Source organism: Eublepharis macularius, chromosome 7 (assembly GCF_028583425.1).
Source record: "Eublepharis macularius isolate TG4126 chromosome 7, MPM_Emac_v1.0, whole genome shotgun sequence".
Lineage (NCBI taxonomy): Eukaryota > Metazoa > Chordata > Lepidosauria > Squamata > Eublepharidae > Eublepharis > Eublepharis macularius.
In genome coordinates, this window is record NC_072796.1 from 141,311,662 (window position 1) to 141,338,068 (window position 26,407).

Consider the following 26,407-nt stretch of genomic DNA (forward strand, 5'->3'; position numbering starts at 1 on the left):
GGCGACCCACGTGCGCCCGTTACCTGCCATTCTCCTTCCCCCTTTCACACTTAAAGTGCATGACCACGGTGGGAGTGGGGTGTGCAATGTGCATGGACTATATTTCCCCAGACCATGGAGGCCATTTTGATGCCACCTTGCAGCCTTCTGAGAGTGGGGCTTGAGTAAGGTTGCCAGCCTCCAGGTGGTGGCTGGAGATCTCCTGGAATGAAAACTGATCTCCAGACTATAGAAATCAGTTCCCCTGGAGAAAACAGCTACTTTTAAATATATATATATATTTATATATATATATATATATTTAGTTTTTCCAATATAACAGTAACAAACAAAATATCAACAGTGAAACTTGGTTTCCAACATTCGTTCGTACCTTTTTATACATCAACGTCAGTCATGCCGTTATAACAATAAGTAGCTGAGTTTGTTGCTTTATTCTAGATGGTGAGCAGTACATGAAAATAGTCTTTAGGTCTAACGGGCTGTTTTGTACATTCATCTTTAGTTAAAAATTCTAGGATTGGGTACCAAAGTTCAATAAATTTCGATCTGTAGTCAGGCGTTTCAGATTGTTTAATATAGTCAGTAAGCTTAGCCAAAATAAACTAGTCCCAAATTCTCAATAACCAGTTTGAAATGGTAGGACTCTTTTGGAAAACAGCTGCTTTGGAGGTCAGACTCTATGGTATTATACTCTGCTGAAGCCCCTCCCCTCCCAAACCCCACCCTCTCCAGAGTCCATCTCCAAAATCTCCAGGAATTTCCCAACTTGGAACTGGCAAGCCTAGTTGCTTCGTCACATGGCCGACTCAGATATCCACCCATCTTTCCGCAATATTTTTTTAAATGGGCAGGGTGGTATTTCATTTCATGTTGCTCAATATCAAAGCTTTCCGAGCAGTTTACAATGGAATTTTACTATCGCATTCAAAACTAGCTATGCCTCTCGTAAAAACATGGAGTGTTTTAAAATGACAACGTAAAGGCAAGATTAAAACCGGGCATCCTCCCAAGGTAAACAGCGGATCACCTGGCTGACCTGCAGTCTTCTCTGCCTGCTATGAAAAGCCACTAGAGAAGAGAGCTGTCTTGGGCAGAAACTGAGCCCCACAAATGGGGCACCGTCCCTTGGAAGGTCACCACCTGTCTCACCTGCCGTGGTCAAGGTGTTTGCAAATGAGTTGTCCTTGCAGATCTTACGGAGGTGAAATATATGGGAGGGGGACATTCTTTCCAATATGAAAGGCACAGACCACATGCGGACTTGAAAAGGTCAAAAGCTGTACCTTGAATTATGCCCGCAAACTAATTTGGAGAGGACCAAATTCTATAGGAGCCCCTACCACATATCCCTATTCTGGCCACTACATTTTGGACTGGTGCTTCTAGGCAGTCACACGTAAGTTGTGGCACAGTAACTCAGTCTAGGTGTTTAGGGCATGGACGAATGAGACAAGGATATAGTTGTCAAGAAAAGGATACAGCTGGTAAGTGCTAAGTGGCCTGGCAGGAAGAATCTGGAGATATATTGTCTGAGAGATCTCTTGACTGAGAGATCTCTGTCTTTTGGTGCTACACCTCTGAAGATGCCAGCCACAGCTGCTGGCGAAACGTCAGGAACTACAATGCCAAGACCACGGCAATACAGCCCGGAAAACCCCCAACAACCAATCTGGAGATAATTTTGTTCAGAATTCCGTCGAAGGTTCCGAGACGGTGGCGGAGGCAGCCGAGGAATCTCTTCATTTCTCCCCACAGGTTCTGCGGCCCGTGAGTGGAGAGGAGCCAGTGGACTTCCCTTCCCGAGTGGAGGCTTGGCTGAGCAAGGTTTGCCGGCTGCTCCAGGTCCCTGCAGAGCGGGTGCACTGTGGGGAGCGGGCCGCATTTGTGTCCTACGCGGTCACCTTCCCTCACAACTTCCAAGGCCTGGTGGACACCTATTGCGTCATGAGGTAAGGCGGCTGCATGGCTGTGATTTGAGGTTGCACTGGAAAGCAGCCGGATATTTTGAAGGCCCTTTGGAAGGTGGATCGACCTGAACCCGCCAGGGAGTTCTCCTGCACATGATGTAGGGTACCTCAGGTCCTTTCGGATCCTCCTGTTGCTGCTCTCTCTCAGAGCTATCGGCTTGACCGCCACTGTGGTTCACACCTTAATGGCAGCAGTTCCGGTAAAGGAAAGAAGATGCCGAGTTCTGCAGGCAGTATAAGGGCTTCCCTCTCCATCTAGGCGTTTGAAAGGTTCTAGGCTAGTTTACATCTGAGCAGAACGTGGCTGCTGATGTTTTAAATTCTGCACCCTTTCGGGTTTCACAACGCAATCCTATGCACCGTTTGTTTGTTTGTTTGTTTGTTATTTGATTTGATTTGATTTGATTTGATTTGATTTCTATTCCACTCTGCCCGCAAGCGGGCTCAAAGCGGATCACGACGTTTTAAAATATACAATAAATAGAATAACATTTTGCAGCAATATAAACATTAAGAACACATCGATTATGACACAGTTACTCCACTCTAAGCCCATTGATTTCTGGAGCAGCATTGAATAGAACTGCACTGTTTATATCTTGCTGATGGCTTTTAAGCCAACTGGAACTGCAGTTTACAGTGAGAAAAACTGGGCACAAATGATTTTGATAAATAACAGGAGAACTTCCAGGTGCAATTGTACACTGTAAATTATCACATGGATGAATGCTGTATTTTTTTACTTCCGTCCCAAAATGTTTTGGTGCTGGTTTTGAAAAAGAATTCAGAAGTGAGTTCTAAAGCACTTTATTTACTGAATGCATAAGAAGAGAATTTTAATTCGGAGCCAGAGGACAAACACTCCTCGGCAAGCCCAGCCATTACCTGGCTCTCTCCTTTTGCCGCAATCTTGATAATGGCTTCCTTGGAATCCACTTTGATTTCCGCCTTGTGGGCCATGAAGGAATCTCTCCTGGCAGGTAGCCACTCTCTCCTCCCACGCTGCAAGATCTTACCGTCATTAGCCTAGACTGTTCCTTTAAAGCCTTCCACCAAAGCTTGAAAATCGTGATGGCTGCATGGAAACTACGTACCTCTGAATATCAGGTCTGCAGGCATCTGGCCATTGTTGGAAACTACATGCCAAAGATCGAGAGGAGTTAACTGTGTTAGTCTGTTGCTGCAAAATAGTAAAGAGTCCAGTAGCACCTTTAAGACTAACAAACTTTATTGGCGCATAAGCTTTCAAGAACCACAGCTCTCTTCTTCAGATGCATCATCAGACAATTTTATTGGAGCATAAGCTTTCAAGAACCACAGCTCTCTTCGTCAGATGCATCGTCAGACAACTTTATTGGAGCATAAGCTTTCGAGAACCACAGCTCTCTTCGTCAGATGCATCGTCAGACAACTTTATTGGAGCATAAGCTTTCGAGAACCACAGCTCTCTTCGTCAGATGCATTGTCAGATGAATCTGACGAAGAGAGCTGTGGCTCTCGAAAGCTTATGCTATAATAAAGTTTGTTAGTCTTAAAGATGCTACTGGACTCTTTACTATTTTACATCCCAAAGGTGATGGATCTCTGGCCTGATCCAGTAGGGCTCTAATAATATTGTTTGCTTTCTGTATAACGTCTGTAACGAATGTCTGATGAGGTTGTTCGCTTTTTGTAGAAGTGGCATTCCAAACTTCTGTGCTGTAGCCCTTGCACTGAATGAACTGGGATACCGAGCCATTGGGGTACGCCTGGACAGCGGGGACTTGGCCAGGCAGTCGGTGGAAATACGGCAGGTGTTTCGGACCTGCAGCGCACAGTGAGTCCAGGGCTGCTGTTGCTTAAAGCATCACAGATTTGATGGGGGGAAGAGGGAAGTTCCTTTTGAAGGACTCATGCACTTCTGGGCACCAGTGTGTGTGAATAAGGTCTTGGGATACGGGTGGATGGGAAGCTAAATATGAGCAGTCAGTGTGATGCAGCAGCGAAAAAGGCGAACACGATCTTGGGGTATATCGGCAAAGGCATAACATCAAAATGACAGGATGCCACTGTCCCACTATATACCACATTGGTCAGGCCCCACCTGGAGTATTGTGTGCAGTTCTGGAGGTCTCGTTTCAAAAAGGATGTGGACAAATTGGAATGGATGTAGAAGAGAGCAACCAGGATGGTCAGGGGCTGGACATCCTACAAGGACAAGCCCTACAAGGAAAGACCGAGGGACCTGGGAATGTTCAGTTTGGAGAAGAGGAGATTGAGGGGAGACGTGATTGCTCTCTTTAAGTATTTAAAAGGATGGAAGGGAGCTGTTCCTGTTGGCAGCAGAGGGTAGGACTCAAAACAATGGGTTTAAACTACAGGAGGGAAGGTACCAGCTGGACTGTTAGGAAAAACCTCTTCCCCTTAAGAGTAATTCAGCAGTGGAATCAGCTGCCTGAGGATGTGGCAGTCTTCAAGGAGCGGCTGGACAAATCCTTGTTGAGGATGCCATAGGCTGTTCCTGCATTGGGCACCGGGTTGGACTAGATGGTCTGTAAGGCCCCTTCCAGCTCTAGAATTCTATGATATAAAATACTTAAGGCAGCTGTTGGTAGGTCACAAATATAGCTGGGTGTATCCAGCAATTTGTGCACCTTGCAGGAGAGGGGCTTGTCTGCAGCCTTCTGGTGCTAAAGCCTACCGAGTTCCCTGAAATTTTGTTCTTGGGAGGCATCAGACCTTCAGGAATAAGGGAGGCAGAGTGAAGGTCTGCAGTAGGAGTGGAGTAATGCGCCACCCCCCTCCTCTGAAGTCTCAAGTGACTGCGAATCTTGGAACTGTGTAGTTGGATGCATGCAGAAATCTGAACTAGAGTCCAGTGGACTAGTTTCTTTCTTTTTCTCTTTTCCTCTCTCCCTCTCTCTCTCTCTTTCTTTCTTTCTTTCTTTTTCTCTTTCTCTTTCTCTTTCTCTTTCTCTTTCTCTCTTCCCCCCCCCAAAAGGGTTTTGAGAATCTCTGCTTGAAAAGATGTTCCTCCTGCATTTTTTCCCCATTTCAGTAATGAGGGTAAGAAACTTGAATGGAGCTGAAGTCGCTGCGAAACCAGCTCATGGACACCTGATCCTCATCTCTGTCTTGCACAGCTATTCCTAAAATGATGACTGGGGGGCATCCTACCTCTTTCCCTACCATCACCCCCTGCCCGTAGAAAGATCAGAAACCACTTTTTATCTGCCATTTTATCTGGTGTAAACCCTGTTTTTGTAGGGTTTTGTGTTTCTCTTTGTCAGCAGCCTCGCCTCCAGAAGTCATGGGGAACGCGTCCCTTTTTCTTTCTAGGGATTGTCCGGTCTGACAGTGGCAATTCTCAAGGGCCATAGGGTGTCTCCAGCACCTGCCAGCAGAGGCCTTTAACTGCCTTGCGGCTCCTTCTAGCACTCCTCTCATAGTGCAAAAATACCTTCCGTTCTGCAAAAGCCTGCATTCTGCCCTTGGAATTCAGCGGTACCCAAAAGGCCTGAGTAACCAGTTCCGTAGTTCGGAATGCAGAAAGCCTCACAACTACTGCGGTCTCAGGGAGCAAGAGACCCTGGAGAGCTTTAGCCAGGCAATGTTAGACTCAAGTGACAGGGCGGAAGACAACTTCTGATCTGGATGTTTTCCCCTGTTTCCTGTCCAGCTTTCACGTCCCCTGGTTCGAAAGCATCCCCATTGCAGTCAGCAATGATGTGAGCGAGTGGAACCTCGAGGAGTTGGCGCAGGAGGTGAAGATGGTTTTTGCTTGCTTGGAGGGGGGTGGGCAGGAAGTCTTGATGGGGTTGTTGGCAAACATTCATGCACGTCCTGAGCCTTTGGAATCAATAATCTTTGAGTGCAATTTAAGTGTTCGAAGTGCATTGTGTTATCCCAGTAATCCTTGCGGACAGCACTGAAAGATGGATCAGGGATATTTATGCCCGTACTGCAGATGAGAAGCTCGCTGGATTGTCTGGGGCTGAGTAGTGGGGTCCTCCTGGCTCACAGCACATGGGTTTAACTTCTGTGTTGCACCCAATTTGCCAAGGCTGGGCAGAGGTGTTAAAGCACCCTGGTCTGAATTTTCACAAGAAAAGACGAACCAGATGCAAGGTGGAGAAATTTATTCAAGTTTTGTAGATCCCTACGTGTTTTGCGTAGGGATCTACAAAACTTTTTTAAAAATAGTTTTTATTGAATTCAGATACAGAAGATAAAGATTGTAGTTTGTCATTTACAGAAAATTCTAGATTAAATTCTAGATCTACAAAACTTGAATAAATTTCTTCACCTGGCACCTGGTTCTTCTTTGCTTCTGCGTACTGGTCCGGGATTTTCACACGCCAGTGTTCCTAGTAGAGGAGAGAGGATGAGCCCTTTGTGAAGAGGACCCCCCCCCCTCTGGTCCCTCTCACCCTTGCTCTTTCTCACCAGGGGAATGAAATTGACATGATTGGCGTGGGGACTCATCTGGTGACGTGCCCGCTGCAGCCTTCCTTGGGGTGCGTCTACAAGGTACGTGCTTTCTTCCACGTGACCCCCGTGGGTGGGAGACGGGGGTCGTTACTGGATCTCTTGGGTTCTGTAAATCAGCAAGAAATTCTGTGGCATCTAAAGGTAAATTGATACGTTGCCATGGCAGCTGTTGTGACCCCAGAGCCCGCAGCTGTGGTCAAATCCATCTGCTTGAGGGTAGAAGACAATACTGAGTTTGTCTGCTGATATGCAAGAAGCAGAGATTTTAAAAATGGTAAAGAGGTCCAGTACTACCTTTAAAACTAACCAACTTTATTATAGCATAAGCTTTCAGGAACCACAGCTCTCTCTGTCCATGCATCTGATGAAGAGAGCTGTGGTTCTCGAAAGCTTATGCTACGATAAAGTTGGTTAATCTTAAAGGTGCTATTGGAACTCTTTACCATTTAGCAACTACAGACTAACATGGGTAACTCTTCTGAACCTTTAAAAATGGTGTGTGTGTGTGTGCATGTGTGTGTTTTCTCTGGAATCCGTCTTTGGTCCCCTGGCACAAAAATTTCTTAAGGATGCCTGCTATCTCTTCTGAGAATAATAATAATATTTGATTTATATACCGCCATTCAGGACAACTTAATGCCCACTCAGAGTGGTTGGGGCTGAGACAGCTCCAGAGAGCTATGACTAGCCCAAGGTCACCCAGCTGGCTTCAAGCGGAGGAGCGGGGAATCAGACCTCGCTCTCCAGATTAGAGTCCCGTGCTCTTAGCCACTACACCAAACTGGCTCTGGGAAGCAAGGAGAGAGAAAGGAAAAAGCAAGTTTCTAGGCTTCGTGGTCTTGATTTCTTCTCTCTCTTTTTTTGCATATATTCTAATTGTTTGGTCTTCTGCTAGCCAGGGGTAGGGGCACTGGGACCCATCATTGCCCCGGCAGGGTTTGTGAACTGGGTGGGACTCCAGAATGGGCGTAATGTCAGAATCATATATATTAAAACAGCACATGCAGTCCCTTAAGCTGGATCCATGCAGGTGTGTTCTAAAGGCGACGAGGGGCTCCTATGTCAACTCCTCAAGGTCTTGCCTGTGATTTCTGAGCAGTAACTTCTCGCACATTTTTTTTCTAGAGGACTAGAAACTTGCTTTTTAAAAGCTAAAATCTTCAGAGCGGCTTCTGTCTTCCAAACTGCACCCTGCATCAGCAGACTCTCACTCTTATATGTGAACAGTGTTCCCTCCATTATACCTGAATATAGTCCCATCTTGGAGAAAAGTAGAAAAGAGCAAGAGTCCAGTCACACCTATAAAACTAACAGTGCGATCCTAAGCAGAGTCACGCCGGTCTACGCCCATTGACTTCATTGACTGGTGTAACTCTGCTTAGGATCACACTGTAACAAAATTTGTGGTAGGATACGAGCTTTCGTGAGTCACAACTCACTTCTTCAAATGCTGTGACTTACGAAAGCTCATACCCTAGCCCAAATTTTGTTAGTCTTATAGGTGCTACTGGTCTCTTGCAACACGGAGGTTAAACACGGCAACCCATCTTGATCTATCTCCTTGGGGAGCAGTATGCTGTACATGCTACCGCACTCGACACTTCCCCCATGTGCCTGCCTAGCCGGTTGCTCCCACCATCAGCCTCACAGGTACCCCAGACACGTACGCCGGTGGCTTTAATCGCCCATCCTTCCCTAGCTGGTGAAAGTCAATGGCTGTCCGAGATTGAAGGTGACGGAGGATGAAGAGAAGACCACCATTCCTGGAAGCAAAGTGGTTTACAGGCTCTGGGATGCTGCTGGTGAGCATTGTGCGTTCATGGCTATTTATGGGGCTGTGGCTCAGTAGAATGTAGAATGCTGCTTCCACGTGCAGAAGATCCCACGTTCAATTCCCGGTATCGCCAGAGATGGCTTCCTCTGCTCGGAGAGACACCAACGGAGGAATATGGACCAGTCTAGCTATGTACAATGCAATTTCCCGTGTTTATGTGATCTCCAGTCTCCCCTTAATTTATTTTATTTACTGCATTTATAACCCTGCCTTTCTCCACAGTAGGGACCCAACTTACATCATTCTCCATTTTTTCCAACAGCCCTGTGAGGTAGGTTAGGCGGGGAGTGGGTGTGACTGACCCACACTCACCCAGCAAGCTTCCATGGCAGAGTGGGGATTCGAACCTGGGTCTTCCAGATCCCAATCCAACACTCTAACTACTACACCACGCCAGCTCTGGCTGAGAGATGCTGAAAAGGGGTGTGTGTGGCTTTAAGGTGAAAATTTTGCCCATGCCTCGGTGTGTTGCTTGCTCCACAGTTGGGTTCCACACTAATATCATATTTGATAAACGGCTGAGAAATCAGCATCTTAAAACTACCATTTCCATTTTTTAAAAGAAAGTGTAATGTTTTCTAGAGAGATGCTTAAAAATAGCGATGGCATTTATGCCGTGCTTAAGAGCGTTCAAAGTGTCTGGCATACCTTGTCTAAATAACCTCAGTAACAACCCTGTAAGGTAGGTCAAAATTGTATCCCGTATTCAGCCTGAAAAAGATAGGGGCTTGCCTGAAGCCATGTATTTCATAGAGTCATTGGGTTGGAAGGTACCCCCTAAGGTCATCTAGTCCAACCCCCTGCACAGTGCAGGAAATGCACAAATACCTCCCCCCCACACCCCCAGTGACCCCTGCTCCATGCCCAGAAGATGGCAAAGCACCATCAGGATCCCGAGCTATCTGGCCTGGGAAAAATTGCTTCCTGACCCAAAAGTGGCTACCAGTATTACCCTGGGCATGTAAGAAGGGGCCACGAGAATGTAAGAATTTATTTGTGTATTTGTCTTGCCCTTTCTTTAAAGGGCTCCAGCTGGCCTCAGGGGCCCTTTCCTGCCCCTTACAAACAGCAAATGTGTGGAAGGGGTTTCTGTTCTAAGCTGAATTGTTTTTCATATGGGCCATTCCTGTATTTCCGTACCCTGGTTTGGTTACACTTTGAATTTGGTGCTGGTCACAGTTTGTTTACCTTGTGATGGAGAACTGTGTAGAAAATTTGGCAGTCATATAGCAGTAGATTGATTATTGGGGTGAACGTAGGGAATTGTTTTCCTTTTAATTTTCTGAACTGCTTGGAACGTCTCACTTTGGGCAGTGGCAACTGCTTTTTCAGTCTTTCCCTCATTGTTAGAGGAAAAAAACGTTTGTTTAAAACACAGAGACACAAGTCTGGGGTGAATGCAGAGGGAGATCTTGCTGTCCTGGGATTTTTTCCAAGCCACACTCATGAGCCACTGACTTGATTAACTTTTCCTACAGTTGGGTAAAGTTCACTCTGCAGCCTGTTCTCCTCCTCCTCCCTGGGTGAGCATTCCAGGCTCTTACAGATTGCTGCTCCGCTACACGGCCAAACGGTACTAAACAGCACGGCTCGGCGCCCGAGACCAGTGAACTGGGATCAGGCCAAAGTGCATTTAGCCAACCAGCCAGATGATTCTGGAAGCTCCCAAACGAATCTCAAGCCGAGGGCTTTTTCCTGTGGTTTGTTTACCGCACCAAGTGTTCAGAGACAGACTGCCACCAAACACGGAGCCTCCATTTAGCTGTGATAGCTGCTCATAGGGCTGCCCTGCAAATTGGTCCTTTCTTTTAAAAAGCCTTCTTGGGATCTGTTGCAAGATGCATGCAGCTTCTTGTTTGTTTGTTTGTGTCTTTGTTTGTTAAACTTCTATCCCACCCTCCAAGCAAGCGGGCTCAGAGCAGGTTATAACAGTATAACATAATTTACATTAAAAACTTCAGTAAAACCACAGAATTAACACAACCCCCAGAAAGCAACTTTACACCCCATCCCTGCCAATAATACACAAAGGGGTGAGCAAAAAGGAGGGGGAACAGCCTTTCAGTCAGCTGTAACTCATACGTGACAAACCCCTGATTTTTTTTCCTTGGGGGGAAAAGCAGCTTTTAGAAGGAAAGAGTTGAAGTAGAGAAGTTGCATGCCGGGGTGCTTCACTCTTTCCCTCCCTTGCAGCTTTTCTGTTGACCACTCCCCCCCACACTGCATTTCCCCTCCCAAGATCCCAGGTGCATATTTACCCTGGCAGATGTGCGGAAGAACTCCACCCCCACCAGTGCATTCTCTGCGCCGAATCCTCCCCCTCTCCCGAGCTGCTTGCCTTACGAGATGCAGCTGTCCCGATTTTTTTACATGCATTTGCATGCTACATTGCAGGCCGATTGAAAATTCACGGCCGTGCATTGTGGCAGCGAATTCCATAAGCTAAATCCGCATGCTGAGAAGAATGTATTTGAGGCATTCAGGCTTCCCAATTGCCTCCACAAAGACTAAGCTGGGCAGGATTTTGCACTTTTGCTGAGACGGTTATTGAGGAATGAGGACTCCTCTTGCAAGTTCGGATGCTACATGTATTGCCAAATAATACGTTGCTTATTTCACATTGCCGGTGTGCCAGGTGCTGTACCATACATAGAGATGACATAACTCGTGCTCAAGACAGGAGAGAGGTGTGAATTGAGCCATGGACTCAAGTGATGAGTCACGGGCTTAGGGCAGAGAAGGGACTGGGGAAGGAGAGGGAGGGACGGCCCAAGCGAGGCTTGATTTTCCAGGAAAGCCTCGTCTGGGGAGATGGGACTGCAAGGGGTTGATGGGCAGTTGGAGATGGAGCAGCGTGTGGGGCAGCCAGGAAAGAGGTGCAGGGGGAGGGGCTTGTGCAGAGAACGGGGTGGGGGGTGAAAAGGAATGGTTACGATGCGGAGTGATTCCAGTTTTATACTTTTGTAAGAGAGACGAACTTCCCATAAAAATTGGAACGCTTAATTTTCTTACGTGTTCTCATTGATGGAAAAGAAAGCCCTGAAGGCCTGGGGCTGATGGATTGATTTTTGCCGCATTCTGTCTCCGTATGGACGGAACATTTTCCTGCCTTCTCTGATATTCACACAATTGTTATGTACTGCAGTAGTTCTGGCTTTGGGGACTCAGATTTTCTGTTGGCACTAGTGAAGACCTGCCCAAATTATGCAGAATTGCTGCTTCTCATGCCTGTGTGGAGAGCTGCCAGTTCACAGCTGGACGTGTCTGACCGCCTTCTGCTTTCTTTGAGTTGTGCCCACGATCGCTTTCCTACAAACAGGATTTCCGTACATGGACCTCATGGCGCTGGAAGAAGAACCTCCCCCGAGGGCCGGGAAGGAAGTTGAATTCTGGCTGCTAGGAAGAAACAAAGAAGCTGGAAAGGCAGTTCCCGCCAGTGTGGAAATCCTACACCGTCTATACCTCAAAGATGGGCAGGTGAGGGGGAAAAATCCTTTTTGTACACTGTGTCCCCCTTCCCTCAGCCCTGACAGCCTTTTGCCTACTTTGCATCTTGGTACTTACTTTTAGCTTTCATCAATGAAACGTGTCACGTCCTGTCCATGATTAGAAGTTTATTGCTATAGGGAGCACATATAGGCCAGTTGGTTTGCACTTCAGTCAGCAGTTGAGGTGTGTGTGTTTCCTCACAAAACATCATCCTTGTACCTAGAAACCTAGCATGTCAGGGAGGCCACGTTCTTTCTCCCTGATGTGTTAGGTTTCTGTATGCAGGGAATGGTTTTGTGTGAAGGCACGTTCAGTTATAAGAACCTCTTTTTGCTGTCTGAAGTGGTGCCGTCACAGGTTTTATCCCTATTTGCTTTTTGTGAGAAAGAGGCTTGATGATCGCACTCTTTTGTTGTGAGGGGTGGGGGGAGATAAGTAGTTACCAGCTGGGCCCACATTCGAGGAAGGCGCACATCTGCTGCCATGTAATAGAAGAAAGACGTTGCCAGTAGCGAGTGGAGAGAAGAGGCAGAAAGTGGACAGAGCGTTTGAGAAAGGCTTGATCGGCTGTTTATGGCCAGTAGGCCACATGCAGCTACCTTGTACTGAATCGGACCGTTGAACCACCAGAGCCGGTATTGCCTACTCAGATTGGGAGTGGCTCTCCGGAGTCTCGGGCTACAATCTTCCATACCACCTACTACCTGGTCTTTTTAACTGGAAATGCCTGAAAGGTAAAGGAGCAAGGATATCTCTCCCTGAGTAGGATACATCGCCTCCAGATGAGGTGGATGGTCACAGCTAGCTTTAAAAGAGAGCTGGTGTAGTATAATGGTTAAGTGGTTGGGTTGTGAATCAGCATTCTGCTGGTTCAAATCCCACTACTGAGAACCAGTTTGGTGTAGTGGTTATGAGCGCAGGACTTTAATCTGGAGAGCTGGGTTTGATTCCCCACTCCTCCAGTTGAAGCCACCTGGGTGCCCTTGGGTCAGTCACAGCTCTCTCAGAGCTCTCTCAACCCCAACCACATCACAGGGTGTTTTGTTGTTGGGATAATAACAACCTACTTTGTAAACTGCTCTGAGTGGGCATTAAGTTGTCCTGAAAGGCGGTATATAAATAAGTTGTTATTACTATTATTATTGCCATGAGCTCAGCAGGTGGCCTTGGGTAAGAAACTCCTCTCAGCCCCAGCTCCCCAGCAGTATTATGGGGATAATAATAACACTAACTTTGTTCACTGCTCTGATTGGGGCCCTAATCTGTCTAGAAGAGCAGTATATAAGCACAGTTGTTATTATAAGGGAGCTGCTGTAGCACAGTGGTTAAGTGGCTGGGTTGTGAATCAGCACTCTGCTGGTTTGAATCCCACAACTGCCATGAGCTCAGCAGGGTAGCCTTGGGTCAGCCTCTCCTCTCAGCCCAGCTCCCCAGCTATATTCTGGGGATGATGATGATAAACACACTACCTGTGTTCACTGCTCTGAGTGGAGCACCAGTCTGTCTAGAAGAGCAGTATATAAGCACACAGTTATTAAAAGGGGGATTAGACACATTTCTTAGGACAGCCATTAGCAAGCCTGTTAGCCGCGAGGCATCCAGAGACAGTGTGTATCATTGGATACCAGATGCTGGGAAGGGACCAAGAGTGGGGAAAAGGCTGCTGTTTACATGACCTCGTAGAGTTCCCAGGAGCATAGAGCTGAATGCAGGATGTTGACCTTGATGGGTCGCTGGCCTGTTCCAGCTCAAGATACTTTGGTTTCTGCTCTAATTCTCCGGATAATTTTTCGGGTCCCTGCAATGGTAAATATGTTTCTTCTCCTTCCCCGACGAAGATCTGCCAGGCACTGCCTAGCCTCACAGAGATCAAGAAGCATGCCCAGACCTCCTTGAGCAAGCTCAGCCCTGCCCACAAGAGGCTGCAAGACCCAGAGGCCTATCAGGTGGGTGCTCAGACCTTACGATATTCGTGCGGACTCTCGTCACGGGGAAGGCTTATGCCCCGCCTGTCCCCTGGTTTAGACTCGGCTGCAAGCAAGGGCTTTGTCTTCTTTTGATCTTCTATTGCAAACTCCACCCTGTTGCTCCCTGCCTTAGGAAGGAGATGTGCAGGGAAGGGAAAACGGGAACGAATCCCCTCCCCTGCCATTGTCTCCTTTCCCCAGCAGGTGAAAACAGTTCAGTGTGCTGGCTTTTTCAAGCGAGAAAATGTCAGGGGAGGAAGGGTGTGGCTGAATCTTTGCTCACGAGTTGGGCGGGGGGGGCGTTTAAAGCCACCTGGGGAGCAAGGAGGGAAAGGCCTTAGCTGCTCCAGCTCCTTGGTGGGGGGCAGGGGAAAGCGTTCCTCCAGGGGCCGAGTCCTTCTACCTCCTCAGCCCCACGCCCAGTCAGCAGCTCCGCTTTTAGCGCTGCGTTGTAATTTAAAGCCTGCTGGGGGTGGGGTTGTTTCTGTAACTGTTTTGCGTCCTCTCGTGCAGGAGAAAAGCAGGATAAAAATATTTAGATAAATCGAATGATCAGAATGAGGACGGAGGCTGCTTCCCCTGACCCTCGAGCAGCGGCCGCTGGTTCGCCTCGCCTCATTTCCTGAGCCCGTCTGCTGTTTGCTCCAGTCCCTGAGGGCTCCTCTATTAAAAGACTAAGTGCTCAGCTTGGGTGGCCAACGGCTCTCTGCTTTCATGTCCGTTCTGTGTGTGTGTGAAGTTTCTCTTGCAAATCTGCTGCCCTGGACCACTTGCTCTTATCCCACCTGTTGCCTTTCTTCAATCCCAGGTCGCCATGACCCAGAAGCTCCACGCGCTCCTGACTGACCTCCAGCGAGATAGCCCGTGAACCTCCCGGCCCTCTTTTGCACTACTCCGGCCAGCAAGCAGCAGCTCGGGGACCAAACGCTGAACGAAGCCGCGGCTTGCGCGGATTGCCGATCCTTTTTGTGCCTTCTCCTCCTTTTCTTTGAAGAACTGAATGCCTCTTTGTGAAAATGCGAGGTATATATCATAGTGCCTCATGGGGCTCGGTGCAGATGTAATAAGCCGGTAGCGTTGGCCACGACCTGGCCGCCTGCGAAGAAGAAGGGTCTACGTCAGTTTCCCAGATGCTTTGCCCTGTAGACTCTAGCGGGACAATACTCACTCATCGGCTAAGGAACCACGTGCGGTTCTTTGACATACCTTTGGCTCTCCTGAGAGCCAGTTCTCAGCGTGGCACCTGCTCCATGTTCCAGGAAAATGGGCAATACCATTGCCCAGTAGGGCACGTGGCTGGCAAGTGATTCCCAGCTGGCCCAAGAGAACGGAGGCTAAAACCACCACTACCCTGGGAAAAGAACAAGCTTGTCACAGTGAGGTATTGGTGATTTTACTCCCTTTTTTTCGACAGCCAACTTGCTCTTTTTGGCTCTCTTTCTTTTGCCTGACCTACTTACACTTCCCAGTGGTGAGAAGTCCCCTGGGGGGTTGACCTATTGCCTGTCGATAGCTATCAGCGGAAGGTGGCAAGCTCCCTGGAAATCACCGACCACAGGCAGGCAAGCAGGGAAAGCGTGCACTGGGAACGCTCTTGGTGAAGTGCGTCAACGTAACTTCCTGAAGTGATGTCATTGTGCCAGCTGTGCCAATGCTCCTACACTTTGCTGGGGCCAAACAGGCTAGAATTAGCTGCATGCAAAGTGTGGGAGCATGCTCGTGGCCGGCGTGATGATGTCACTTCCCGGAAGTGACATCACATAAGCGCCAGGAATGCATGTACAAACAGACATGCAAAAGGCACCAGGTAAGTGCCAGGTGTCCCCCCCAGGCCCGTTGGGAGGGTATAGGGACTTGGCAGCCCTAGACCTACTGTGGCTCAGCCTGAGGAGAGATTAAGAAGGCTGAGGGGGAAGCCCTTCAGATCAGGAGTCCCCAACCTTTTTGAGCCTGCAGGCATCTTTGGAATTTTGACATAGGGAGGTGACTTGACCATAAAATGGCTGCCACTGGAGGCGGAGCCAACCACCAAATATCGGAGTGAGGTCATCCATAACTCTTAATAGTAACTCTTCAACACTTCGGACAGAAGCTCTGCTTAACAAGATACCCTTTAAAATTGACACAAGTATTTCCTTGCATATACACAGCTTACCTTCAGTCCCGCAGTGAAGATCCCCGTGCCGTGGTGGCAGCTGCTGCCAAAACAATTGTTTAAAAATATGCGCATCCAATCGGATCTCCAATGGCCAGTCAGAAGCTCTGCTGGGCAAAAACCCCGCCTAGCCATGCCCACTTTCTCCAAACCATTGGTAGGGGCCAGGAAAGGTGTTGGCAGGTGACATGCTACAATCTGGTAATTTAAAATGCTATATATTTAAGAGGAATAGTTATATGATTGCACACCTGTGTTTGGGGTGCCACATAAGGTGTATGGCAGTTATGGGGCTCTTTGGGTTGATGGAAATTGCAGCGGTGGCGCTCTCTGAACTGCAGACTGAGGCTGATTCCGCACACGTTGGATAATGCACTTTAGCTATCATTTGGAAGTGGATTTTTTGTTTCACACTCGAAAAATTCAGTTCCAAATGATCTCTAAAGAGGATTGGAAGTGCATTATCCAATGTGTGCGGAATCAGCTTGAGTTCCGCTGCTCTTTAAGTTCATTCTGTTCTCAGTGAGTGTCACTTGCACAGACAGAATTTCCTGAAATGTCTGGTGGCCTAAAGTGCTCCCCTGGGGTAGATATGCTGTGTCTTCTGAACCTGGCAGTCAGTGGGAAAAATTGCCTCCTTCCCACCTGCATTCTGCTTTTGCAACAAGATGTGGCTGTGAGAATTCAGCTATAAACAGCAGTAATGGAATGTGAACCATCAGGAGGCGTTTTGAGTGCTGGTGTTGTTTGCTGTACTATGCTTGTGTCTGAACAGGCCAGAGGCAATTAAAACACCTGTAACTTTACTTAATCCTCTTATCAGCTACTTGTGATGTTAGGACAAAGAAAATCAAGATGTTGCAGAGACCAACATTTTTAAAGTAATTTGGTGTACTTTATAATATTCTGGAAGCCAAAAATTCGTATTTTTAGCAGGCTACTGCGTATCTGTGTATATTTTGTAGTATGACTTAAGCGGAATTGTAGTCCGCTAGGCTAGGGCGACTTCTTCTTACACAGGAGGACTGGAAACCGGTAAACAGAATAAATGGGAGATGCCTCCACCTTCGTAAAAAAGTGGGAAGAGAAGGCATAATTGAGCCTCCGAACAAAGCAGCTAATCGTTCATGGAGGATAGGCACATCTGTGGCTGTTTAACCATAATAAAGAAATGGAACCTCCACGTTAAGAGGCAGTGTACCTGTGGATCATAGATAAGGGTCGGGGACAAATTAGATTATTGTAATTTTTTAAAAATGCTCTACTTGTGAGTTGGGGACAGAGCACTGGATTGGATAACCCCTGGTCTGATCGGACAAGAAAGCTGTTAGGTCATAAAATTTAATGGTGCTGCCATCTGCTGAGTTACTTCAGAATAAGCCCATTGATTTCACTGGAGTTACTTGGCATAAGATTGCACGGTTGTATACATGTGTATCTTCTGTACACTATTGAAAACATGCGTGCACACACACAGGTGTTGCCTTACACTGTTTAAAGCAAATAAAGTGCTGGGATCCGGAAAAACAGTTGGAGTGTCTGCCAGGGATCTTGGAAACGTGGATTCAAATCCCCACCCAGCCATGAAGTTTACTGGGTGATCCTGGACGGGGTACTCTCAGTTGAACGGAGCTCAAAGGCTCCCTGGGAGGTTATAATGGAAGTGGGTGGAAACAGTGTGAGCCATTCTGAGTTGCCAAGAATTGCACACTATTGGAAGGCAGAAAAAGCTTCCAGGCTTCCTCGGGAGGTGGTGGGCTCTCCTTCTTTGGAGGTTTTTAAGCAGAGGATAGATGGCCATCTGACAGCAGTACTGATTCTGAGAACCTGGGCAGATCATGAGAGGGAGGTCAGGAAGGGTTGCATCAGTGCTTAGTTCTTGTGGCCCCTTCTTACTTGCCCAGGTTACCACCTTGGGGTCAGGTAGCAGTTTTCCCCAGGCCAGTTCGGCTAGGGATCCTGACGGTGTTTTGCTATCTTCTGGGCATGGAGCAGGGGTCGCTGGGGGTGCGTGGGGGAAGGGGAGGCAGTTGTGGGGCTCATCTAGAGGTCCTTCAGGTATGTCAGGCTTTTAAAGTAAGAACTGAAATTGAGCCTGGAAGTGAAGAGTTAGTGAAGTTGCTGTAGGAGGGGTGTATAGCCCTCGAAACAGCTATTCACAAGTAGCACATTTCATACTAATTGAAGTCACCGAGTGATCTTTAACGGGGGAGTCCCTTGTAAAGTATGTCGCAGTTGCCCTCCCTTGAAACATCACATCATCTACTATTGGGTCTTTTTTATCTGGAGATGGCGGGGATTGAACTTGGGGTCTTCCGCGTGCCAAGCAGGTGCTCTTCTGCTGAGCTGTGGCCCTACTGGGGAACCTGAGTGGATGGAGTCCTGGTGGGAAGAAAACTGACCTGGAGATCAGAGCGCACCTTCCCTATGAGGAAAAGCAATGAAATTGTTCTACCCCCCGTCAATGCTAGAACTTAGGGGAGTCCAATGACGTTGTTGAGTAAGCAAAAGAAGGCATTTCTCTGTTCAAGAGAGTAATTAAATTGTGGAATTTGTTGCCGGTGGCTGTAGCGATGGCTACAAGCAGAAATGGCTTATATTCATGGAGAACCGGTCTTTCACTGGATGTTGGCCACAACAAAATAGAACCTCCATGTCCAGAGACAGGGTACCTCTGAACCAAAGTGTTGGGTCAGGGGAGGGGGGTAGAAAAAGGAAGCCGTCTTCTGGAGGCATTTGCTTGGCCACTGTGTGAAAAGGGATGCTGTAAGCCGTTTGATTTCCTTCAATGCAGCTACTCTGATGAGCAAAGTGAAAGTGGCAGAAGGTACTTTAGGCAACAGCGCTAAACTATTTCTCGTAGGTTAAGCTTCTTTTAGCTGTGCAATAATATCACCTCCTGCAGCATGAGCAGATGGTACTCTTCCAGGAAATCAGCCTTAACCCCTCCTCCCCAGCACCTTCATCTTGTCTTGACCAGACTCCTGGCAGCAGTTTAAACGGCACGCCCTCCACAGCAATGTGGGTGACAACTAATTTTTTGGCTTGTTGGAATAAAGCAAAGTGCCAAGTTCCATAAAAGGAACCAGAGGGAACCTATCTGTTCTGCACAGCTCCCAGTTTGACTTGGAAACTGTTATCTGCACGGCCCGTTCTCTTAGCTCTTTGCATGCAATCCATTTCAGGGTTGGTCCTACCTTCCCACACGCAGCAGGCACTCGGCCTGGTGCTTTCGCCCTTGGCTTTTAGGCACCAGGCAAGGGCCCCTAACTATTGTGGGGCTGGCTATTTTTTCGTTTCCCAGCCTGTGGCTCGTGCCCTCCCCCCAGAACCTATTAAATTGTGGTGTCACTTGCTTCATTTGTACAATTTAATGGGTGTGGGGTGATTTTAACATTTTAAATTCAAACAGTAATCTCTTGAAAAAGTGGGATAACAGTAACTTCCATCATAGTAACTAGTACATACCAGGAGGGGGCAGGCAGCTCAAAGTTCGTTGTAGTTAAATAGACCACAGTGAAGTGCACTGTATACTTTAACCTCTCTCAAAAGGGGTCCTTCAATGTTTTGATTTTTTTTTTCAACTACCTGAAACTAGGTAGGAGAAACTACCAAACTGTTCAACGGGCAGATGGATAGGAGCAGGACTCATTTTGAGGGGGAATGCACAGGAACGCAGTTCTGGCAGTTCCCCAAAGAGGTCACATGTCAGGTGGCCCCGCCCACCTGACTCGGCCCTTTTGGGCCCGTTTCAACCTGGATCGGTCCTCTGACGGGTGATGGATCACTCTCCCACTCAGCAGCAGCCAATCCTGGCCATTTTAGGCCCCTTTTTGGCCATATTCAGCCCTTTTTTGCCATTTGGGCCCCATTTCGGCCCTGAATGGCCAGGTCCAAAACGGCCAGGATAGGTGATGTCAGGGGGTGTGGCAAACACAGATCAGTTGTGCTAATGACACACTTCCGGTGATGGCAAGGGGTGTGGCATATGCTAATGAGTTCCTCCAGCTCTTTTTCTACAAAATGACCCCTGGATAGGAGCATCAATGAAACATAGGAGGGGCAGCCACTCTGGGAATTATTTGTCCAGCTCCAACTGATTTGGAGGGGTGAGGGGCTACCTGCAACCGGGATCCACTGTTGCTTCTCCCCCCCACCCCCCGCTGCCATTATCTGCTTTAAGAAATCCATTGCTTAATCTAAGAGTTCAGTGGCGATTCAAACTGCAGTTCAGTATGCAACTTTTAGCAACACAGCACTCAGCAAATTGGTTCAGTAATTATCTTTAAGAATGTAAGAAAAGCATGCTAGATCAGTCGAAAAGAGCAAGAGCCAGTAGCACCTATAAGACTAACAAAGTTTGTGGTAGGGTATAAGCTTTTGTGGGTCACAGCCAGGGCCGTATTAACCCACAGCTGGGCCCCTAGGCTTTCAGGTATTTCAGGCCCCCTCCAGCACTTCAATCTTTCACCCTGCTACAGCTGACAGCCTGACCCTGGTACGGCAGGCAGGCACTAGACCACAGTACGTAGCCCTATATCCATTTTGAGGGTCTCCCGAAGAATTCTATATTCACATTTTATTGCATGAGAACTCTTCAGGAAAGCACATTTTGGGGGTATAATTGTTCAATACTTAAATATTCTGAAGCGACTAATTTTTAATTATTAAAATATACATAATTTATGAATAATTTTTTTAGTATGTGTTTCACTTCAATAAGGAAGCAGTTAATTATCTTATTAATATAAGAGGATTGTAATTTATGTGGGGGGGTGCCTCAGCTAAAAAAAAATTGACAGGCCCCTAGGCTTTGGCCTAGTCAGCCTGATGAATAATAATGCCCTGGTCACAGCTCACTTCTTCAGTATCTAACTCTTACTCCGTATCTGAAGTAGAGACTCTGGATAGTTATCTCATTACGGGAGCTAACTGCCTTTCAGGCATTCCACTCAGATTCAGCTATGGAGGGGAGGGGTTACACCCTGCCTGGATTGCGCACGCCACCTCTTTCATAACTTTTGCAACTGATTTTGCATCTACTCCCCCCTCCCCTCACCACATATATCTCTGGCCAGTTTTCTTCATACCCTCCATGCATCTGACAAAGAGAGCTGTGACTCGAAATTTTATGTTCCAATAAAGCTGGCTAGTCTTCAAGGTGATACTGGACTCTTTACTATTTTATACAAATTTTGTTAATCTTTAAGGGGCTACAGGATTCTTGCTCTTTTCTACTGCTACAGACAAACATGGCTACCCAAGAGTATTTTGCTTTATCTGTCCTGATCCTATTTGCAAACAATTTCATCTGTTGCCCCTGAGTGGTAATATTGTGGGAGAGGGAGGAAAAAACTCCCTCTCCCCACTTTCTCCACCCCATGCAATTTTATCAAGCTCTGCCATCTTCCTCCTTTGTCTGGTTTTCAACAGCAAAGTCCAAGATTCTTCAGCCCTTCCCCGGATAAAAGGTCCTCCAACCCCTTAATCTTGGTTGCCCTCTTCTGTATTTTTTCCAGCTCTGCAATGTCCTTTTTGAGAGACACTGACCAGAACTGAACAAATGAGTCCCCTAACAATTCTCAGCCTAGAGTTTGCCCATTTTACTGCTGTGGCACTGAGCTGTCCACTATAACCCCAAGATCGTTTTTGCTCAATTCTTGCAGTAACTAAATAGAACCTCCATGTTTAGAGGCAGTAGCCCACACAATACCAGCTGCTTTGGACCAACAGCAGGGGAGCACTTCCTAGCAGAATCTTGTATGTAGAAAAACGGACCTCTGGTCTGCTCTAACTGTAGGGCCTCATGGTTGAACAAAAAAAAATGTATTCCCCCTCCCTCCCCAATTTAGGGCAGTAGTACTTTTGCACAGGAAAACAGCAGCGGCCTCCATCTCCTCCTTAAGGCGTGTTCTTGGCTGTTGAGTGAGACAACTTGACTCTCCCAGCTCATATCCTGGAAATCGAGTTCGTCTCCAAGGTGCCACTGGACCAGAATCTTGGCACCAAAGCAATTTTTTTTCTTGGTGCATAGCTAGACCCGGGGGGGGGGGGGGGAAATCCAAATTACAGTTCCTACTACAACTGACTGACCAGAAGGGAGAAGCTATAAAAGCAACATTTGGGTCCAGCAGCACCTTAAAGACCAACTAGATTGCCAGGATCTGAGCTGGTATAAACAGGTGTCAGAGGTTTCCAAGTTATGGCCGAGGCGAGTTGCTCAGGGGCAGCGGCCAGGAGCGCCGGTCCACAGGTGCGGTTTGTGTTCTCTCCTGCGTGGCGGCTTCCAGCCGTCGAATGCCTTCGGTTATCTCCCTCCACCCCCCGAGTCTATTTCAGTCTAAACGAGCACCTATTTTGGACGACTCCACGCCCCTGGCACCTAGTTTGAAATCCTAGACGCGCAGGGAGCCACCAGCCCAGCTCTGCCCTGACAGCTTCCACGGAGCACTTTCGTTTTTAAAAGGACGACACCAAAAGCATGAGAAAACGGGAGTTTACTGAGCCCAAACCTCAAACACTCCGGGCCCGCTTCCACCCCCAACCATTGCAAACGCGTGCAAGCCCCCTCTCCCCGCCCCCCTCAACGCGTAACCGTATCAATAAACAGCAGCAGCGGCGGAGAAACGTCCCTTCCAACTTCTGCAAACGGAACGAACGGGGCCAGGACGGGCCCCAGCGGCGCGCGAGAGGCTGGCGCCGGCTCCCCCGACGGGCGCTGCCCCTTCAGGGCGCGGCTGCTGCGTCCGGGGCCCCTCCGGCGTCCTCCGGGCTGGCGGGCAGCGCGGCCTTCCTCTCCGCGACGGGCGAGCCGGGCGCCCTGGCGACGGTGACGGGGATGGTGCGGGCCTCGGCGGGCGGCAGGGCCAGGCGCGGCGCCTCCACGCAGAGGCGCGGCCCGTCCAGGGTGCAGGCCACCGCCTCCAGGTTGGCGTCGTCGGGCAGCAGCACCTCCTTGCGCACCTCGCGGTACTCGTGCGAGACGCAGCCGTCGGCCGCCTCCGCCTTCTTCTCCCGCCGGGCGCGCACCGTCAGCCGCCTCCCCTCCAGCTTGACCGACAGCTCCTCCGGCGCGAAGCCGGCCACGTCCAGGGAGAAGCGGTAGCTGCCGCCCTCGTCGCTGCTGCTGCTGCTGCCGCGGGGCCCGGCCTCGACGGGCGTCCCGGGCCGGCCCTTGACGCGGGTCCGGCAGCTCTCGCGGCCGGCCCAGAGCGGCGGGTAGGGGTCGTCCAGCGCGGCGCGCATCCGCTCGATCTCCTCCAGGTGGCTCTGCATGTGGCTGGCCAGCTGGTCCAGCAGGCTGTGTGGCGGCAGCCTCACGGGCACGTACTCGATCGCCTCCCGGCCGGACATCCACGGCGGGGGGTGGCTGCCGCGGAGCCGCTCCTCCCGGGACCACCTCGCCATGGCCGGCGGGCGGGCGGGCGGGCGGGCGGGGGCGCTCGCACCTAAGCCACCGGCAGCCGGGATCCGCCGGCGCCGTCGAGCTGCTGCCTGGGCCCGCGCAAGGACGCGCCTGGCGCTCCCGGGCGAGGTGGGGCGATCGGGGCGCGCGGGAATCCGCTTGCTCCCCTGGGGCGCTGCAGCCGCGTTTGCAAGAGGGCTCGCTGCGCCGCCCGCCCGACGTTGGGCACGAGCGCCCGGGAAGCGCAACACTGTAACCCCGGGCGCGCTCGCACCGGCCGTGCTTCTGCTTTGCAAAAAGGCGACGCCTTTGCAGCCGCGTCTTTTAAAAGGCGCGAATGCGGTGCAACGGGATATCTTTTTAATCGGTGCATAAATTGCGGGAGAGGGATATCCAATTGCTAGCGTATTGCAAACGCGCGCGCACACACACAAAAGAGTGCAGAAAGCATAGCAAAAGTCCGTCTTTGGGTGACTTCCGAGGTCTGTTCGAAGTTGCAATGTGATTGTGCAGCAAGATGATTGCGCACGCTGCAAGGGCGGGCTCCAACTGTACAAAAAGTTGGAGCTTTTTGTACAGTTGCATAAAATATACCTAGTTGCTCTGAATATCAGTAGTTTAATCTCATTGCATGTGCGCAATTATTATGGGACTTTGTGCTTTTTGCACCGATCTTACCGGAATAGGCTGTGTTGCAGCCTGGGTGCTAAGAGGTGTGTGAGAAGTTGGCTTCTTGGCCGTCGTCACTGAAAGAGTGAACGACAAGATACGGTTATGGGCCTGCGGAAAAGACTGTCACTGTAATCCTAAAACCACTTTCCTGGGAGTAAATCCTACTGGATGGACCTGAATAGGATTCTGAGTAGAACTGTTTAGGGTTCCTCTTTATTTTAAAAGTATGGGCAAATGCAGGTTTGGTAATATACATCAATTGGTCTAAGAAGTTGCCTGTTTGTTGCCAAAAATTCTTACTCCTCTGAACACGTGCAGGGTTCTGTTCGGAGAGACAAAAAAGAGCCAAGGGAGACGTTCGTTTGAGCATGTGCAAAATATTTTTCCAGGGGAAGTATAATCCATTTTTTAAAATATTAAAAAACAGGTCTCTCAGGAGAGACTGTTTCCAGGCATGCGCAGTAAACTGCATAGGGGGGAATGAGAAAGATTGCCAGCTTATCAGGAAACAAAAACAGAGAGTCTGTTGTGCCACTTGATTTGCCTTTGGATCACCATGTTCTTCTAAAAGAGCATCATGCGCTGATTCTCACATTGTAGGGCCACATCCTGTCTTACTTTTGTGCAACACCCCTCCCACCTGCCGACTGGGATAAAAAAGACTCAAGTCTCCATTCCTACTTGCATCTAGTGAAGTGAGCTGGAATCATGAACGCTTATACTCTGGGAAACTGTTGGTCATTTTTTAAAGGTGCTACTGGACTCCAACCTTGACGCCAGCCTTGCCATCTGCTGCAGACCAAGAGAGATACCTGCTTAACTGAAACGAATTCCCTTAGATTAAACCGCAGTTAATAAGCAGCAGTACTGCACCCCAAGCTCTGCTCACGACCTGAGTTCGATCCTGGCGGAAGCCGGGTTCAGGTAGCCAGCTCAAGGTTGACTCAGCCTTCCATCCTTCCGAGGTCGGAAAAATGAGTACCCAGTTTCCTGGGGGTAAAGTGTAGATGACTGGGGAAGGCAATGGCAAACCACCCCACAACAAAAAGTCTGCCAAGAAAACGTCGTGATGCGACGTCTCCCCATGGGTCAGTAATGACTCAGTGCTTGCACAGGGGACTACCTTTACCTTTTTACCTAAACCACAACTAAAGGCCCAGCCCTGCCTTTTCAAAATGATTATTTTACTTTAGTGATGCAAAGAAATGCTCAGAGCATTCCTCCGAGGCTGGATCTCCACATGATGTGGTAGAGCCTCAAAGCAGCAGAACGTCCTCTACCACATTTGGGGATATCTTTGAATGCTTTTTGCTTTTCTGACTTTGAAGGTATAGGTTTCTACTTTTGAATGATGTTGTAATGACTTTTTAGCCATTGAATGAAAAGGTATCATAAAAACTAAGCCTCTCTGCAAGTAGAAAACTAGTACTGCAGGATTGAGGCTAGACTAGAAACCCATTGATGTGCTAATTTTCTACTTGCAGGGAGTTTGTTATTAACTCAGAAATGGTATCCCTCACCCATCCTGGAGATAGATCCAGAGGAGTTAGCCGTGTTAGTCTGTAGTAGCAAAATCAAAAAGAGTCCAGTAGCACCTTTAAGACTAACCAATTTTATTGTAGCATAAGCTTTCGAGAATCAAGTTCTCTTCGTCAGATGCATGGTACAGAAACTGGTCAAATATAGAAGAGGAGGGGGGAGGAGAGAGAAGATGCAGTTAGGGGGGGAGAGGGAGGGTGCAACCAAAACATTCCTTTGCTAGTAAATGTAAACATCTCCTTTTGGTGTGGGGGTCAGTTGGGTGAGGCTTCAAAGGAGTTTGCCCTGTTAGTTTGCAGCAGTAAAACAGCTAGACCATCCAATTCCTATGTAGTATAAGCCTTCGATAACCACAGCTCTCCCCGTCAGATCCATCTGACAAAGAGAACTGTGGTCCCCGAAAGCCCACGCCAGGCGCCACTGGGCTCCCCCAGACCCCGCCTCTGTAAAGGAAATCTGTTACCTGTGATAATGTGATAACCATTCATAGTCCCTATTCAGTCCCAGCTTGACAGAGTCAAATTTGCATATGAATTCTGCTGAATTGGAAGCATCGCCAAAAGGAGATGTTTACATTTACTAGCAAAGGAATGTTTTGGTTGCACCCTCCCTCTTCTCCCCCCCCCAACTGCATCTTCTCCCCTCCTCTCCCCCCTTCTATATTTGACCAGTTTCTGTACTATGCATCTGACGAAGAGAACTTGATTCTCGAAAGCTTATGCTACAATAAAATTGGTTAGTCTTAAAGGTGCTACTGGACTCTTTTTGATTTTCCATCCTGGAGAGATGCAGTCCATTCTACCACTGTGCTGTAGGACACACAAGAAGAAACATGGGCCTTCTCTATTATATGACTATTTGGGAGAAATAGACAAACTGCATAGTTCAGAGGGGAAGGAACAGGTT

General features: G+C 48.5%; 2 protein-coding genes across 2 annotated transcripts in view; one reads left to right on the forward strand and one right to left on the reverse strand.

Moving 5' to 3' along the window:
- Positions 1-17,402, forward strand: part of NAPRT (nicotinate phosphoribosyltransferase) — a 36,480-nt gene extending 19,078 nt beyond the window's left edge. Inside the window, exons 6-13 of the mRNA XM_054984960.1 lie at positions 1,759-1,952; positions 3,646-3,786; positions 5,629-5,713; positions 6,399-6,479; positions 8,140-8,242; positions 11,594-11,751; positions 13,602-13,709; positions 14,539-17,402. Of these exons, the coding sequence (XP_054840935.1) occupies positions 1,759-1,952; positions 3,646-3,786; positions 5,629-5,713; positions 6,399-6,479; positions 8,140-8,242; positions 11,594-11,751; positions 13,602-13,709; positions 14,539-14,598 (930 nt within the window). The 3' untranslated portion in view covers positions 14,599-17,402. The remainder of the gene's footprint in view (positions 1-1,758; positions 1,953-3,645; positions 3,787-5,628; positions 5,714-6,398; positions 6,480-8,139; positions 8,243-11,593; positions 11,752-13,601; positions 13,710-14,538) is intronic.
- A 4,963-nt stretch (positions 17,403-22,365) lies between these two features.
- Positions 22,366-23,558, reverse strand: LOC129333363 (heat shock protein 30D-like). The gene has a single exon (XM_054984961.1). The coding sequence runs from the start codon at positions 23,290-23,292 to the stop codon at positions 22,612-22,614; it is 681 nt and encodes a 226-aa protein (XP_054840936.1). The 5' UTR covers positions 23,293-23,558; the 3' UTR covers positions 22,366-22,611.
- Between the last annotated feature and the right edge of the window lie 2,849 nt (positions 23,559-26,407).